The sequence below is a fragment of the Ahaetulla prasina genome, chromosome 12 (assembly GCF_028640845.1).
Source record: "Ahaetulla prasina isolate Xishuangbanna chromosome 12, ASM2864084v1, whole genome shotgun sequence".
NCBI lineage: Eukaryota > Metazoa > Chordata > Lepidosauria > Squamata > Colubridae > Ahaetulla > Ahaetulla prasina.
In genome coordinates, this window is record NC_080550.1 from 26,487,320 (window position 1) to 26,504,497 (window position 17,178).

Consider the following 17,178-nt stretch of genomic DNA (forward strand, 5'->3'; position numbering starts at 1 on the left):
ACACCATAAACTGTCATAAAAGAATCTAATTACAATATTGACACAGCAATTATCCAAAGAAAGTTTATTGGCAGATGTGTTCTCTTTTCAAACACAGGAAACGAAGGATTCGTACCATGTATTAAATGAGATTTAATTGAACCCCTTTCAAAAGGGTTTCCGTTTCTGAACGCTTCCTTGCTGGTAGCTTCTGCTGCTGAAATGTACAGAATACAGGAGACCCTGAAACATTTCAGACAAATGGCTCCTTAAAAACTTCCATCCACAACTTCTGGAGCCCTTCACTGGTTAATTGTTCTCATTTGTCTGGAAATTTCTCTAGTTCTAGGTCAGATCTCTCTTTAATGATCTTCCAACCATTACTTGTCTTGGTGAATACTTTGCCTCCCTCATCTTTGTGACAGCCCCTCAAATATTGAAACACTGGTAGGTTACCTCTAATCCTTTGTTAAACTAGATTTATTTATTACAACTGTTCATGTTTGTCTCCAGCCCCCTAATCATCTTTGTTGCTCTTGTCTGCACTATTTCTAGAGTCTCAACATCTTTTTTATATTGTGACCAGAATTGGATGCAGTATTCCAAGTGTGGTCTTACCAAGCTAGTATATAGAGGTATTTAACACTTCACGTGACTTTGATCCCTGTTGATGCAGCCTAGGACTGCACTGGCCGCTACTGACTTATTTTTTAAGTGGTCATCCACTAGGATTTCACCATCCCTTAGAGCAGGGGTCTCCAACCTTGGTCCCTTTAAGACTTGTAGACTTCAATTCCCAGAGTCCCACAAGTCTTAAAGGGACCAAGGTTGAGACCCTGCCTTAGAGTTCCTGTTGTTGAGCCAGGTACTACCTATTATATACCTGGGCACTTCATTTTTTTTTGCTTAAGTGTAAAATCTTAACTTTTCACACCACTGAATTGCATTTTGTTGGCTACAGCCCACTGTTTGTCTGTCAACATCTTTCTGGACCTTAAGCCTATCTTCTAAAGTGTTGACTATCCCCCCTGGCTTGGTGTCATGTGCAAATTAGATGAGTTCCCTTTCTAGTCCCTCATCTAAATCATTTATGAAGATGTTGAAGAATACTGGACTTAAAGACAAAATCTTGAAGTACCCCACTGCATACATCCTTCCATACAGAAGTAGCTACATTGAAGTATGGTTTCTCAGCCAGTTAATCCACCTTGTGGTACTGTCCATTCCACATTTTCTATCTTGCCAAGAAATAGGTTGTGGCCTACTTTATCAAATGCCTTACTGAAGTCCAAGTATACTATGTCCACAGCATTTTGTTGGTCCGCTAATTTAGTCACTTTGTCAAAGAATGAAATGAGACATTTTGACAAACCCATGTTGGCTTCTAGTAACAGTTTTGTTTACTTCTAGGTATTCACGGATCCATTGCTTGATTCTTTTCCAGGATCTTCACAGGTATTGAAATCACAGGCTGATTGGTCTGTAGTTTCCTGGATCTGTTTTTTCTTTTTGAAGATGGGAACCACATCAGCATTTTTTCAGTTCTTTGGTAGTTCCCTGGTATTCCAGGATCTGTGAAAGATACTGAGATCATGTCTGTCAGCTTCTTCAGAATTCTGGGACCTAATCCATTTGGTCCTGATTTGAATTTGCCTAGGATGGATGGGTGCTGTCTTAATATTTTCTTGCCTATTTTCACTTGGATTCCCAGTCCACTTTTTACAGTTCTGCTTTTGATAGACTGGGCTACTTTTTTCTTTTGTCAGAACCTGATGAAAAGAATGAATTAAGCAGTTCCACTTTCTTTCTGCTGCCTTTTGACCCGCAATGTGTTTGCTTCCAACATTTCCCGTTTTGTATTTCAGTTCCCCCTTTGTCATGCCACTTGGTCGAGTGTCCTGCGTTTTATGCTTGGAATTAGCGTCTAGTTAGTTCCAGTTTTAGTTTCAAAACCTTGGGATAAGGCGAGTCAGTTGGTTTCCAAAGAAATGTTCTTCCCGACTATTGTGAGGTGTAGCCCATCCCCTGCCAAAAGCCCTTCATGTAGGTGTTGTAGACCATGAACTAAGAATTGAAAGTTCTCACATCAATACCATCTCTTCAACCAGGCATTTACTTCAGAAGTTCTGCCTTTCCTCACAGGATGCTTACATTTCATTGGGAGCACAGAAGAAAACAGCACCATTGTCCCCATCTCTTTGGCTTTCATGCCTAGGCGCTCCTAGTCTCTTGATACTGTTTCCAGGGACTTTGTTCTATCATTCATCCACACATGAAAGAGGAGAAAAGGATAATCATCTGTGGACTTAGTTATTTTAGTAAGCCTTTCAGTTGCATCATGGATCTTCGCTCGTGGGTGACAGCAAACTTTCCTAGTTAGATTGACTGGTCTGGTACAGTTTCCCTGAGCACGGCGTCTCCTATCACCAATGCATGCCTTATTTTTTCTTAACAAAGTCTGACCTCTTTTTTCTATAATCGGTACACTTAATGATGTCCCTTCTCTAGGTGTTTGCTCGCTTTCTTCCAAGGGGAGGTGTTTCACTCTAAGCAGGCCTGGACTAGACTGAACTGGGTCATGTCCGTCCCCCCCACACTTTCTATAAGTGACAGGTTTGCCATCTGTCTATCTCTATGGGTTCATTTTCTGTGTTAATTGTTCCTTATTGTGGTTGCAAGCTTCTTCCTTTAATTGGGGTTTCTCATGTTGTTGTTTGAATCTCTAAGTAGCTATACCTGTCTCTAGACACTTTGCTTTTTTCTCTAGATCTTTAATTGCTTCAAGTTTTTCAGTTAGTTTACATTTTGTAGATACAATTTGTGTTCTCTATGGGTATAAATATATACCTATATGACACATTTTGCAAATATGTAGATGGTCTCTGGGCATGTGCTATTTGCCTTTACTGCACTAGCCCCACACTTTTCTAGGGTGCCCCACCCTCTTAAACTGGTGCTCTGGAACAGAATCCAGATGGGCTGAGTTGTTCCAGACTCCAGGAAGGAACAATGGGGCCACCTGAGTGGGAGGAGAAAGGAGAGGGTGGGGGAGGGCTGCTGCAAGAGCAGCAGGAAGCCACGGGAACCCTATGGGGAAGCAAGTAAGCAGGGAAGAAGGCGGAAGGAGCTGATCCTAAGAACAAGGAGGCCGAAGCAAGCGCTGGGTGTGCAGATGAACAAGGCTAGAAGGCAGAATGGTGAATGCTTTAGCACATTCGGAGATCCAGACTATTGTGTGAAGCTGCACCAGATTTCTTTTGCCAGAGCATGTTATCTAGTGGCTGTGTTTTACAAAGCGTTATGTGAATTTGGCCACAAGGGTGGCTGAATTCTTAATGCCAAGGAGCAGTTTTCAGAACTTTCCCCCCAGTTCTGCTCTATGCTCAGATTTATTGGGCTGCATATTTGGGCAAGCTGGCCTTCAGGCCTGGCAGCACCAGGGCATTTAGCAGAATCCAGATTGGCCTGGCAGCCCCAAAAGGCTGAAGGCCTCCAAGAACATGACAGGCCTTGTGAATAAGAAACGTATTCAATCCACTTTAAACCTTTAACTTGGTAACAGGCTAGATTGTACGATGAGTGGTTGAGGGAGAGAGATACGTCTAGCCTACCAAACATCATCACAATTATGGGGAGATGACAACTGTCCTCTGGTACTTGAGGGGCTGTCTCAGAGAAGAGGGCAGGACAAGTAGTAATAGGTGGAACCTTGTTAAAGGGAGATCCAACCTAGGAGAAATTTACTGACAGTGAGAACAATTAATGGAATAGCTTGTCTCCCGGGTTGTGGGGGCTCCTACCTATTTTCAAAAATAGACCCATTTGACTAGGAAGGTGTAACGCTTCTGTTAATTATTACAAGCACCTTCCCCTATTCAAATAGAATATTTCAGAGTCACATGTATCGCTAACTCTTGAAAAAGAATAAATTTTTGCTAAGGAACTACATTTTTTTTACTCCAATGTACACAGAGGACAAGTAAAAGACCATTTTTCACCAAGAAGCCGGCCTCGACCAGACCTTGAAGATGCTCTCAGAGACACACACACAGAGAGACACTAAGATCGTCCCGACAAGCACTGGTTCACCACCTGGAGCAAGTGCATGTTCTCTAAGGCGGCCGCCACTCTCTCTTTGTCAGCAAGTTGCTTGTTTACTGTGGAAAATCAGTCCAGATACAGTTTTAGTTAGATTGTTGACCAGCTAAGAGACAACCAAAAAACAAGCAGTTTATGAGCTCCCCGTTTCCCCCCAAAACCAGCAAAATTATGTTTACCAACATATGAACAGTACAAATGTGTGCATTTTGCCTCGGAGAGATTCAAATATATGACACTTATTTTTGCAAAAAAAGAAGATGCAATATGAAGGTAGAACATAAATTAAAACGGATTCATATTAAAGTGTTTAAGATAATTAAATGGGCATTTCTAAAGAACCAATAATCAGAAACATCTCTTGGAAATGAATCTGCCCTGTCAGCAGAGGGTGACGAGAGGAGGGTGGGGGCTGTAGGAGAAAAAGGCAGTAAAAGCATCTGAACCTTCTCAGAAGCACCTTTTTTGCTTTGCATCTGAGTAGCTGAACATCCTCAACGCAACCTTGTCAAAATGTGTGCTGAACATGAAACATTTACCTGCGTGCTCAGAAGCATGTGTCCCAGGTGTTATGTGGACATCCACCTGAAAAGGAGACAGCAGTTCAAGTTACCCAGAGCATTGATGGTACCTGGTTTGGGTCCTGAAATGTCTTCAAGAAAACAACCAAGCCCACAGAGTGCCAAAGAACCCCTTACTCAGTTTGCATAGCCCCCTGAAAGGGATACAACGACCCTTTCATTGCAATAACTCTGTTTTAATTTTCAGGAAAAAAACTCAATTCTGATTATGGCCCAGGGCTCAACTTCATTCAGTTCTCCTTGGATGGGGGGCAGAGGAAATAGTATAGGGAAGATGAAAAAAGCACTACCACAAAGAACCTATTACTCCCAGTGACCTGATGGGCCTTTATAGAAAAATCAAGCAGTTTTCCCTGAGCACACAAGATGCCAATTAAAGTTGACTTTTTGAACAGAAAGAAAAATAGAGTAAGTTGGACAAATCTGAAGATAGATATTGCAAACCTAAATGTCATCAAATTATTATTATTATTATTATTATTATTATTATTATTATTATTATTATTATTATTATTATTATTATTATTATTATTATTATTATTTGATTTATACCGCCTTCTCCCGAAGGACTCAGGGCGGTGTACAGGCAACAATAAAATACAGACACTACAGTATACAATTTAAAATGCAAGTTAAAAAACTTATTATAATTAGCCTAGAACTTTAAAAATTTATAAAAACCAAAACCCCATTTAAAATTAGTAAAAAATTTAAAATCGATAAAATTTATGTAATTTAAAATTTAAAATTTAAGCCAGCCCCGCGTGAATGAAAAGATATGTCTTCAGTTCGTGGCGGAAGGTCCGAAGGTCAGGTATTTGGCGTAAGCCCGGGGGAAGTTCGTTCCAGTGTGGAGCCCCACAGAGAAGGACCTTCCTGGGGCCGCGAGCCGACATTGCTTGGTGGACGGCACCCTGAGAAGTCCCTCTCTGTGAGAGCGTACGGGTCGGTGGGAGGCATACGGTAACAGCAGGCGGTCCCGTAAGTACCCAGGCCCTAAGCCATGGAGCGCTTTAAAGGTCGTAACCAACACCTTAAAGTGCACTCGAAAGGCCACAGGTAGCCAGTGCAGTCTGCGCAGGAGCGGTGTTACGTGGAGCTACGCCAAGCTCCTCTATCACCCGCGCAGCTGCATTCTGACCAACTGAAGCCTCCGAGTGCACTTCAAGGGGAGCCCCATATAGAGAGCATTACAATAATCCAAGCGAGAGGTAACGAGCGCGTGAGTGACTGTGCACAAGGCATCCCGATCAAGGAAGGGGTGCAACTGCCGAACCAGGCGAACCTGGTGGAAGGCCCTCCTGGCGACGGCCGTCAAATGATCTTCAAACGACAGCCGTTCATCCAGGAGGACACCTAAGTTGCGCACCCTATCCTTTGGGGCCAATAACTCGCCTCCAACAGTCAGCTGCAACTGCAGCTGACTGAATCGGGATGCCGGCATCCACAGCCACTCCGTCTTGGAGGGATTAAGCTTGAGCCTGTTTCTCCCCATCCAGACCCGTACGGCTTCCAAACACCGGGACAGCACTTCAACAACTTCATTGGGGTGGCCCGGGGTGGAAAAGTACAGCTGAGTGTCGTCAGCGTACAGCTGGTAACTCACCCCGATTCCAAATTAGAATGTATATATTTTAATTATTGGAGCAACTGGATTATTTTTCTTCCCCCCTCAAATCTGTCTGCTTCTCTTGTCTTTTAGATTGTAAGCATGCATTTAATTTAGCACGTTTATTTCCCAGCTCATTCTGGGAGTGCCTTCTTTTTGCCAAATAACAAGATCAGTGTCAACAGAAACCAAGAACTGCTGTCAGGCTCTCTGTATGCAGCCACCTGAACAACACTGCATGTAACATTATGGAAGATGCTTGAACCCCCAGGGATATAAGCCGCCTAAAAAGGGCAAATCATAGCAATGGATGATTCCCATCTGAAATGAACTGGGGGGCTGTGTGGAAACCAAAGGTGACATCATAGGTCTATTGCCTTGCAGGTGCCCTTAAATGGCACACGACAATGTGGTTACCAAAACTATTCAAAGCCATCAATAACCTTCCTTTTCTCATGATCCACTGCAAGACAAATTACATAGCCAAAAGGTATCTTAAAAGAATCTACTAAGATTATAAGGGGCTGGGAAGGAATTTGTTCATTAATTGTTCCAGTTAAGGGTTTGGTGCAAGGAAGCAGGATCCTGTAACTTAACAAACGGATACACAAATGGTGTGATTGAGAAGGGGCTGGATTCTAGACAATGGCCCCTGCTCTCAGGGTGAAAAACTCCAGGGGGAAGATGGGACATGTCTTTAAAAAAATTGGAAAGGAAGGGTTTGAGTTGTATCTTGGCAGGAAGGCCTTAAACGAGAACAAAGGGGGGAAATGGCAAAACTGAGAGTGGCCACCAAAGACTTAGGACAAAGAAACAAACTACGCCCCTCCCCCTTACAAAAGGAAGAAATGGAAACCAGGGAACAGAGAAGCCTGGAGATGGTGTCATTTAAAATCTTGGCTATTCCAATGAAATGCATATGGAAAATAAGCAGGAAGAGTTAAGGATCCCAATCCACGAAGATGACCAAGTTGTGATGGGCACCACTGAAATTTGGTGGGAAGGTACTTTCAGTTGGGACACTACAATATGGAAGTTAATAGAATAGAATAGAATAGAATAGAATAGAATAGAATAGAATAGAATAGAATAGAATAGAATAGAATAGAATTGAATTGAATTTTTTATTGGCCAAGTGTGATTGGACACACAAGGAATTTGTCTTGGTGCATATGCTCTCAGTGTACATAAAAGATATGTTCATCAAGTTAGTGTTTATTCAAAAGGAAAGAAAGGGAGGAGACACTGCATTGGGGATGGGGGTAGTGTGTCCCTCCTTGCTTTTCTTGACCTTCAGTAGCTTTCAATAGCATTAGCCCTGGTATCCTTTTGGACTAGTTCCAGGAGTTAGGAGTAGTGTCTTGTGCAGGTTCTCTTCCTTCATCTTGGACTGGTTCCAGTTGGTGTTGATAGGAGGGGAAAGGTTCTGCTCTCAGCCTCTACTTCTGCAAGGACCCAGTCCTTTCTCCTCTCTTGTTTAACAGCTACATAAAGCTGCTGGGTGGTTACCAATGGCATGGAGTAAGCTATCATCACTATGCTGATGATACACAGTTAAGCGATGCTTGGAGGTTCTGTCTCAGTTTCTGGAGGCTGTCAAGGTTTGGATGGGAAATGACAGGCTCAGCTCAGCTCGGCCCAAGAGAGATTGAGTGTTGGCCCCCCTGGTTCTTGGGACTTTCCATCTCTTGTTCCAAATGGCGTTGCACTACCCCAAATGGGCACAATCTGGAGGCCCTTCTGGTCAAAGAACAGGTGGCAGCAGCCATGGCCTTTGCACAACTGTGTGTTGTGTGCCAATTCTGTTCATTCCTCGACCTGCTCATGGTAGTTATGTTTTAGTCACTCTACAACGGGGCTACCTATGAAAAACATTTGAGAGTTTCAATTTCAAAATGCTGTTTGGGCAGTTATGTGCACTCCACAATCTATATTTCTGTTCCACAAGCTGCACTGGTAGCCAATTTGCATCCGGGTTCAATTTGCCCACCCTCTGGAACATCATTCCCCTAGGGATTAGAATTGGTCCGACTCTGCTGGCCTTTGAAAAGATCTTGAAAACATGGTTTTGCCAATGGGAATGGGAACTGGGAAATGTGGCAAAGCTGGCACAGAAACTGTACTAATTGCTGACAAATGTGATTACCTCAGTTATGAATTTTATTATTTTAATAATTGTTTTAAGATATGTATTTGTCTTTTTTAATGGTTGTGATATTTTATTATCTGTAAGCCACCCCAAGGCATATGTGTTTGTGTATACATATGTACACGCATACATTTAGCAACTATATAAATAAGATGGAGGATTGTTTGACAACTGTATAAAATCTAATCTGCTAACAGAACTTCAACGAATTTTTATCCTATTTTGCTGCAACTTCAAAGTGGCACACATCCTCACACCAAGGGGAAAAAATGGCTGCAGAAGCAAAAGTGACTTACACCTTAGAAACTTTCTGACTTATACAATAACAATAACAACAACACAGCTGTAAGGGACCTTGGAGGCCTTCTAGTCCAACCCCCTGCCCAGGCAGGAAACCCTACACCATCTCAGACAGATGGTATCCAACATTTTCTTAAACATTTTCTTTAACATTTTCTTAAACATTTCTTTAACATTTTTCTACACACCACCCATTGGCAGAATAGGCTACTACACGGTGTTTTCTTCTTTTGCTGGATAAGCATAGATCACATGAAGATCCTGCACTGAGCACGAGCTTTCACATCCCTTCAACTGCCTTAGTCTACCAATAAAAAGAGCAACACTGAGAGACCCATGGGAGATGCAAAAGGAAAAAGTACCTGATTTCTTGCTCTTAAGTCTAAACTCTTTAAATCTAAACACGCGGTAGGAAAACTCATGCAGCAAACCTGACCTTTTGGAATATCAGAAGCAGCTGGCTATCCAAAGCAGGGGTCTCCAACCTTGGGAACTTGAAGCCAAGCAATGTCGGCTGGCGGCCCCCAGGGGAAGGTCCTTCTCTGTGGGGGCTCCCACACTCTGGAACGAACTTCCCCCGGGTTTACGCCAAATACCTGACCTTCGGACATTCCGTCGCGAACTGAAGACACATCTTTTTATTCGCGCGGGGCTGTCTTAAATTGAATTTTATCAAATTTTTTAAAATTCTTATTAATTAATTTTAAACGGGGTTTTTAGCTCACTGTATATTTTAATTTTCAGGCCAATTTTAAAATAAGTTTTTTTAATTGCATTTTAAATTATATATTGCACTGTCTGTTTTATTTTTGCCTGTACACCGCCCTGAGTCCTTCGGGAGAAGGGCGGTATAGAAATCAAATCAATAAATAAATAAATAAATAAGCAAGCCTGGAGGACTTCAACTCCCAGAATGCCCCAGCCAGCTTTGGAGACCCCTGATCCAAAGGACCACCGCCAGAGGGTCCCGCGAGGAAGAGCCTCTGGGGTGGGAACCGAGCTCCCGATTTCCCCCCCCCCCCCGCTGGAGCTCCTTTGTCTCCGCGAGGGCCACATACCCCCGCCGCTTTAAGGGCCGGTTTAGCTCAGGCTGGTAAAGCCTGTTATTAAGAACACAGTAGCCTGCAATTACTGCAGGTTCGAGCCCGGCCCAAGGTTGACTCAGCCTTCCATCCTTTATAAGGTAGGTAAAATGAGGACCCAGATTGTTGGGGGGGCAATAAGTTGACTTTGTAAATATACAAATAGAATGAGACTATTGCCTTATACACTGTAAGCCGCCCTGAGTCTTCGGAGAAGGGCGGGATATAAATGCAAATAAAAACAAAAACAAAAAAACAAAAAAGCCGCTCACCTTGAACCTCTCCGGGAGGGACCGGATCAGCTTCACTTTGATGGAGAGGCCGATCAGGGTCGCCATGCTGCAGTGCGGGATCGTGGGCGTGAACTCCACCGACACGGCGCTCTCGGGGTCGCTCACCTGCGGCGGGGCACAAGGGGGGCTCAGAGGCGGCGGCGCCGGGCGGGGAGCCGCGGGCCCCTCACGCGCTCGGCCTCCGTACCTGCACACGGAGCTGCTCCACCACGTTCAGCTCCTCCAGGGTCAGCGGGTGCTCGGGGTCGTGGATGCCGCGGATGAGATGTGCTCCGTCAAGGAAGGCTGGGCGCGCCAGGGACTCCGACCGACCCTCCCCTCCCCTCCCCTCCCCTCCCGGGCCTTCGCCAAAGGATATCGAAGATCTCGCGGTCGTCGATGGCGTCGGGCAGCTCCTCATCCTGCTCACGGGCCGTAGTGGGCCGCTCGCTCTGGCGCCGGTAAACCAGGGGGTTGGCGTTCTCCAAACTCCCGCCGCCGCCGCCGCCGAGCGGGCCCACCATGAAGACTGAAGGCCGGGGGCCGACAATGGAAGGCCCGGCTGCGGCGCGGCCTACTTCCGGCGTAGGCAAGCGCATGCCGAGGCGCCGCTTCCGGTGAGGCCAGAGAACGTAAGCGCCATTCTCCCGCACGCCTGCGCAGTAGTAGTTCTTCTCCCGTGGGCCATCTGCCGCCCGTCCGGAAGTGAAGGACTGGTGAGGGAACGGAAGAACAAAACTCCGCTCCGTGCGCCTCGCTGGGCCGGGACGAACCTGAGGCCGCGTGGTTGGGTTCCGGGATGCTTCCCGGTGAAGCTCCCCTTCGGATACCTTCCTCCTTCCCTCGCGCCGGTCGAAGGCTTTTCCTGCGTTAATGGTTTTATTTCCCCCTGTCCGAGGGTCTTTCCGGAGGGATTCCGCCGCGACCCGAGGAAGCGGCCGCTCTCGTTACAGCGAGGCTTCGGTTCCTCTTTTCCGACCCCGCCTTTCCTCGGGCCAGAAACCCAAACCAACAAGAGCCGCGGGACCCGGTTCTTCTCCTTCCCGGTGGCGGACCTCCCGCTCTTCCCCCATCAGCCCCATGCGGCGGTTGGAGGCGAGCCCGGCGCCTTCTAAAGCAGGGCTCTCCAACCTTGGTCCCTTTAAGACTTGTGGACTTCAACTCCCAGAGTCCCTCAGCCAGCAAAGCAAAACAGCTGGCTGAGGAATTCTGGGAGTTGAAGTCCACAAGTCTTAAAGGGACCAAGGTTGGAGAGCCCTGCTCTGTTGCTAAGAACTGCGCAGCTGCCCGTTGGGGCGGAACTCGGACGCCCCTCCTGGGACCGGTGGGATCCACTGGCTCAGCTCGGGAGTCGCAGCCCCAGGGGCTCCGGGGGCCCCTTTGGTCTTGACTTCCCACATCCCGCCCCCCCCCCCGCTTCCTGCAGGGCTTCTCCTTGATGTTGGCACCGCCACGACCCGCTGCTAAAAATAATAGTATGAAGGGATATGAAAAAACAGCAAAGTTTCAAAACATACAATAGAGAACCGAAATGCCTAAATATAAAACAATTTTAATGAAAGATTTTTTCTGTAATACTTTTTTCTTGCTTGGACTACTCATTTCATGCATAGGGTTTGTGACCAAAAGAAATAAATGTGAGAAAAGAAACTATGCAAATTATTAAAAGAAATAACTATTAAAAGAAGATGACGCAGAAAGAGGGAAATTTAAAAAACATTCTTAGCTTAATGTTTGAATAATAAGATTGTCATGAACGAAATGGGGGTTGTAACTTATGACCCCCCTACTCGCCCGCTCAGGTTGAACCTGCAGTTTAGTGGGGAAATGCTTTGCTAGTTTATTTATTTATTTTATTTGCATTTATATCCCGCCATTCTCCGAAGACTCAGGGCGGCTTACACTGTGTTAAGCAATAGTCTCATCCATTTGTATATTATATACAAAGTCAACTTTTATTGCCCCCAACAATCTGGGTCCTCATTTTACTATAGTGACCAGACGTCCCGCTTTTGGCGGGACAGTCCCGCTTTTTAATAATTTGTCCCGCGGCCCGCGGCATTTCAAAAAAGTCCCGTGTTTTTTTTCACTCCCATTCTGAAAATGGGAGGCGGCAACGCAAGTGGAGGAGGAGGAGGCGGAGAAGGGGAAGTGGCGGAGAAGGGGGCGTGAGATTGCCCGCTGCCTGGAAGAGCTGAGAGGAGAGCCAAGGAGAACCGAGCCTGCCTGGAAGAGCCGAGAAGCAGCAGCCGCTCCTCCTCCTTCAGCCAGGTGGCGAGACTCAGCGCGCATTCGCAGCCCCCCACCCCCCACCCCCGTCAATGGTGTCCCGCTTTGCCATCGCTGAAATCTGGTCACTTTACATTTTACCTACCTTATAAAGGATGGAAGGCTGAGTCAACCTTGGGCCTGGTGGGACTTGAACTTGCAGTAATTGCAAGCAGCTGCTGTTAATAACAGACAGACTTAGTCTGCAGAGCCACCAGAGGTCCCTATGGTGTACAGAAATGTTCAGGAGGTGGAGGTGAATCACACAGACCTGGCAAGGGCTATGCGTGCATGGCCCAGCCCCAGAGTCTTGTAAAACACGGCCTGGGGAAAAACAGGCTAAAAATAACTGTAAATCTAACGATTTCTTAGTTAAACTTGGGTCTTGGTTCTGTATCCTCACTGCTGGGCTTCCCCCAGCAGCCTTCTACTCTGTCTCCCCACAGCAGCTCTCCCTGCAACCACCCAGCACCAAATGCCCACAGGAAAGAAAGAGAGAGAGAGAGAGACTCTGCCCAGTCCCGGGATCCTTAGTGGGAACACATCTGATTGGCTGGCAGTTGCTCCCCTCCCCCCCCAGCTGGGATATCCTTTTTAGACCAGGCCCTAGGAAATGCACTTTAACAAAGACAACAATAGGTAAATGAAACACAGCTGTTTCATCACAAATATATAAACAATTAGTGGGCTTTCAAAAATTCAGTTAATAGCTCATTTTCGAATTGCACCCATTAAAAATCAAATTGCCCCCCTGTGGGGGCATGGGCCCCACGTTGGGAAACCCTGGTCTCGCCCATATTCTGTGCAGACATTTCTGTACACAAGGCCAGTTACTTGGTTGTGTCTTTCAGTGTCTGCTGTTCTTTCCTGCATCGTACACCCTGCTATTACGTGCTGGGCTGTTTCTGAGGCCTCTCTGCATAGTCTGCCCTTGGGTCCTGTCTAGTGTTGGAGGACTTCCACTTCTCTAGATCTGGTGCTTAATACCTGTGGGATATCAGGCTTATGTTTTATGCTTCATAATCCTATGTATATACAGTATGGTACTCTTGAAACATTTTCTTCAATTGACCACTTTAATTTTGAAGGAAATTTAACCCTGGGGAACCTTGTTCACCCATTCTGGATGAGAGAATGCTTCCCATCTAGAATAACCACCAGCTGTGATTTGTCTATAAAGGTATTATCTGTGAGTAAACATTTTAGGGAGAATATAACATTAAATAACCAGTACAACAACCAACCTTAGAATTGACAATGAAGACATCAAAGTGGTGGATAGTTTCTGCCTTTTAGGATCAATCATCAAAAACAATAAAGATATAAACAGTCAAGAAATACACAACAAACTAGCAATAGGCGGATCAGCTATGAAGGAATAGATATTAGATGCCATGATGTATCTATAGCTACAAAAATCAGAATAGGGCAAGCTTTGGTATTTCCTGTGATACTTTATGAAAGTTGGACTTTGAAGAAGCAGGATAAGAATAGTATTGATGCTTTTGATGTTGGAGAAAATTTCTGAGAATGCCCTGGATAGCCAAAACAACAACAACATCTGTATCGTTCCAATTTTAGTATATATGCTGCCGAAGCGAGCACATCAACAACAACAACTGATGGATCATAGAACAAATCATTTCGGAGTTCTCAACTGAGGCACAATGTTGACCCTGAAGCTTGACACACAAATGATCAGGCTCTAACATATTTCAGACAGAAAATTCAGATCTCTTAGGAGCCTCTAATGGTGGGAAAGGTGGAAGGAAAGAGATGGAACGGATGATCAGCAACAATGTAAATGGATTTGATTACAGTATAGGAATGATAAGTGCACTGTTGGAAGATGTGTGACACAGCCTCCTGGAGCAAATAGATGTGACTGCTAACACTTGATACCAGTTTGATGGCACATAATTGTCAGGCTTGTCCCAGCTGAGTCCTTGGGAAAGAAAAACCCTCGATTCCATTTGGTTGAAATGATAGATTCTTTTACTAATTTTAAGTGGTTACAGAGAAAGAAAAACTAGACCTGAAGATTCCCACACAAAATATTACACTTTCCCCCTTCCCTGGATCTCTCCCCTTGACCAGTTCATCACTGTCCAATGGCATGCCGTTCAGATGTTTTGGGAAAAGCTGGGGTGTTTGTTGCCCCTTGATGCAATTTTGTAATCCGGTCTCAGGCCAGGTGTCCCTGAAGCCTCTCTGGTTTCCATCAAAGCTGTCACCGCCCCTTTCTCACCTTTTGCCTTTACATTCCCACTCTCATCTCTCATTGCTATGTTCCATTGCCTACCCCTCCCTTTGCATTTTGTGACAGGATGCCAGCAAAGCATAGAAGCCGAAGGAGGCAGATCTGACAATAACATTACATGATAAATGGGTGCAATGAGTGATTTTAAATGGAAATGGATGAGACCTCAACCTAACTGTGGAGGTTGTCTCACTGCCTGGATCTAGGGTAGCTATTGAAAATAAAAGTATTCCATTTAAGCCCACTTTTAAAGAATACAAGGGAAGAAGGAAAGAAGGATTGGCACAGCAAGGGAGAAGGAATGGTTTCATAAAGGAAACATTTGGGCGGCTGGGCTTTCTAGAGTTTAGTGGGCATTTAAGAGGCGCTGTGACTATCAGCCACGTTTTATCTTCCATTCCACTGGGTCTAATGGGTGGCATTCTCAGGGTTCACAAAAGGTGGGAAAGGGAGGGAAGGTGGCAGCCTTGGTGAAAACCAGAGAGGGCAGAACCGGATTACACCTGTCTTCAGGGACACCTGACCTGAGACCGGAATGCAAAATTGCATCAAGGGGCAACAAACATCCCATTTCATTGTATATATTATGTACAATGACAATAAAGGCTATACTATATTATACGCTGTAGCATTCAGGAGCAAATTTGAAATTATCAGTTCAGCCAGGTGTATCAGTTGTTGTGGCTTCAATATCTTCAGATTATTTATTTATTTATTTTATTTTATTTGTTACAGCAGAATATAAGCATAAGCAAGAAATGACTATACGATATATAAGCATATATATAAGCACAAGCATGAAATAATTATACGAATTGGATACGATCAAAGGGAACATTATGTCAGAGCAGCAGCATCAGTCCAGTTGAATAAAAAATGAGCTCTGAACTCTTGCTTAGCTTTGCAGAACTGGACAGCTTTGTGATGTTTTTTTTTTTTTTCATGTTGGGAAAGTTTTTTTTTTTTCTTTTTAAACACACCCTTTGTTTAGCCCGCACTCCCTTTGCTGGCATTCTCTCCAGAGATCTTTGTGCTTTTGGAAGAGAAGCGAGTGGACTTCAGCAGAGATGAAGTGCTGGCTGTTTGGGATCGTGATTGAAAGCTTGTTGGTTGCTAGAATAACTACTGAGGGTAAATGGAACTTCTTTTGCTGATTATGAATAAATTTAGAAAAGTCCCTTTCAGGGAATGTAAAGGAGCACAAGGTGTTTGGTATCATGACTTTACTCTTTTTCTCTTTTGAAACTTCTGTCAAGACGTATCTAACTATTATTTGTTGCTTTCCTGATCGCAGCTTTCCACTGAAAAGAGTCCTCTGCTTCCATTTTAAGACATGCCTTCTTTAAATAATGTGATTTTAATGCAGCATTTGCTTCCTGTACAGCTTGAGTCCATCTTGTGAATGTATGCACGTTTGCTAATAATAACCAAACTCATTAAATGAAAGTTAAACAAGATTAATAGGCACCTTTTTTCATTAGTAGATATTTATTTTTGTTGGGAACTTTCTGAAAGACGAAGTGAATGAAATTTGCTTATAAAGCAAATTTATAGTCTATCCGACTCTTACCAAAGTATTTTGGTATATTGTATTGCAAGTGTAGAATTGTATTTCCAGGATCAACTAAGGTAGGGAAAGCCTGTAAGTCACTCTTTGTTGTTACTATTTCTTGGGAGAGAGGGGACAGACTTTCTGAACCTAGCTAGAACCTTTCTGAAGGTTCTGTTTATCCCTCGTTATTACAATTGATCATCTTTCCTTTTATGAATTTGAGTTAATTCTCTCTTTTTTTAAGTTCAGAAACATCACCTTACAGGTAGACTATCTGAAACAGGAGCAACATTTCTCAGACAAGTGGAAAAGTGTATATTCATGTTTACAAAATGAATGTGTGGGGGGGAAGGGCCAAGGGCACGTTACTTATTTACAAGGAGGTGGATTTATCTGACTGAACAAAAAGTGGGTGTTCACAGTAAATCAAAGATTGCAGGGCTCTGGGCTCGCCATAGCCTGGCTTCTGGTTTTGACCAGAAACAAACAGGGAGTCCTTTGGAATTTGAATGATCTGGAACACCAAGTTGAAGTTACTACCTGCTAACAGCAGAACCCTGATAGTGAAAAGTGCTTGGCAACATGGATAATCCAAATTGTGTGCATGGATTATCTTCATCCAGCTTGAAGAAGGATTTATTTTCAGCCAGGTATGATGAACTCCCAACAACATAATTACAGGACAGAGTCACCCAAACCCCAGAGCACCTCCTGAGATTCTAGGGAAATAGGAGTATCTGTTGTGTAGATTGTTTCATTGCAGTGTTTGCAGTAAGGGACCTGAGCAGAGATTACAGCTTCTGCTGCAACTTCTCTCCCAGAAAAATATGCTCATCTTTTCAGCAACTCTTGTTCCACTTCTGGAGGGCCTAACAGAAGCATCATTTGTGTGCATGAAGAAATGAAGTGCAGTTTGAGGTTGATACACCGGTCCCAAAATGGGCCTTTATACACCTAGAATAATTCACCTTTCTTTCTATGCTCCATGAGGATGGGAAAAAAAACCTTTCCTGTCCACAGATGTCTGG

General features: G+C 44.4%; 2 protein-coding genes across 4 annotated transcripts in view; one reads left to right on the top strand and one right to left on the bottom strand.

Moving 5' to 3' along the window:
- Positions 1-49: 49 nt before the first annotated feature.
- Positions 50-11,149, bottom strand: CIAO2B (cytosolic iron-sulfur assembly component 2B). The gene is made up of 5 exons (XM_058154832.1): positions 10,448-11,149; positions 10,279-10,356; positions 10,071-10,196; positions 4,617-4,662; positions 50-4,136 (listed from the first exon to the last, which is right to left on the bottom strand). The coding sequence occupies exons 1-5, from the start codon at positions 10,667-10,669 to the stop codon at positions 4,039-4,041; spliced, it is 570 nt and encodes a 189-aa protein (XP_058010815.1). The 5' UTR covers positions 10,670-11,149; the 3' UTR covers positions 50-4,038.
- Positions 11,150-15,623: 4,474 nt separating this feature from the next.
- Positions 15,624-17,178, top strand: part of LOC131183986 (fatty acyl-CoA hydrolase precursor, medium chain-like) — a 30,149-nt gene continuing 28,594 nt past the window's right edge. For 2 of the 3 annotated variants that reach the window (XM_058154825.1, XM_058154826.1), the window contains exon 1: positions 15,624-15,729. In XM_058154825.1, coding sequence (XP_058010808.1) covers positions 15,666-15,729 — 64 coding nt within the window. In that variant the 5' untranslated portion in view covers positions 15,624-15,665. The remainder of the gene's footprint in view (positions 15,730-17,178) is intronic. The other variant, XM_058154827.1, reaches the window with a different exon arrangement.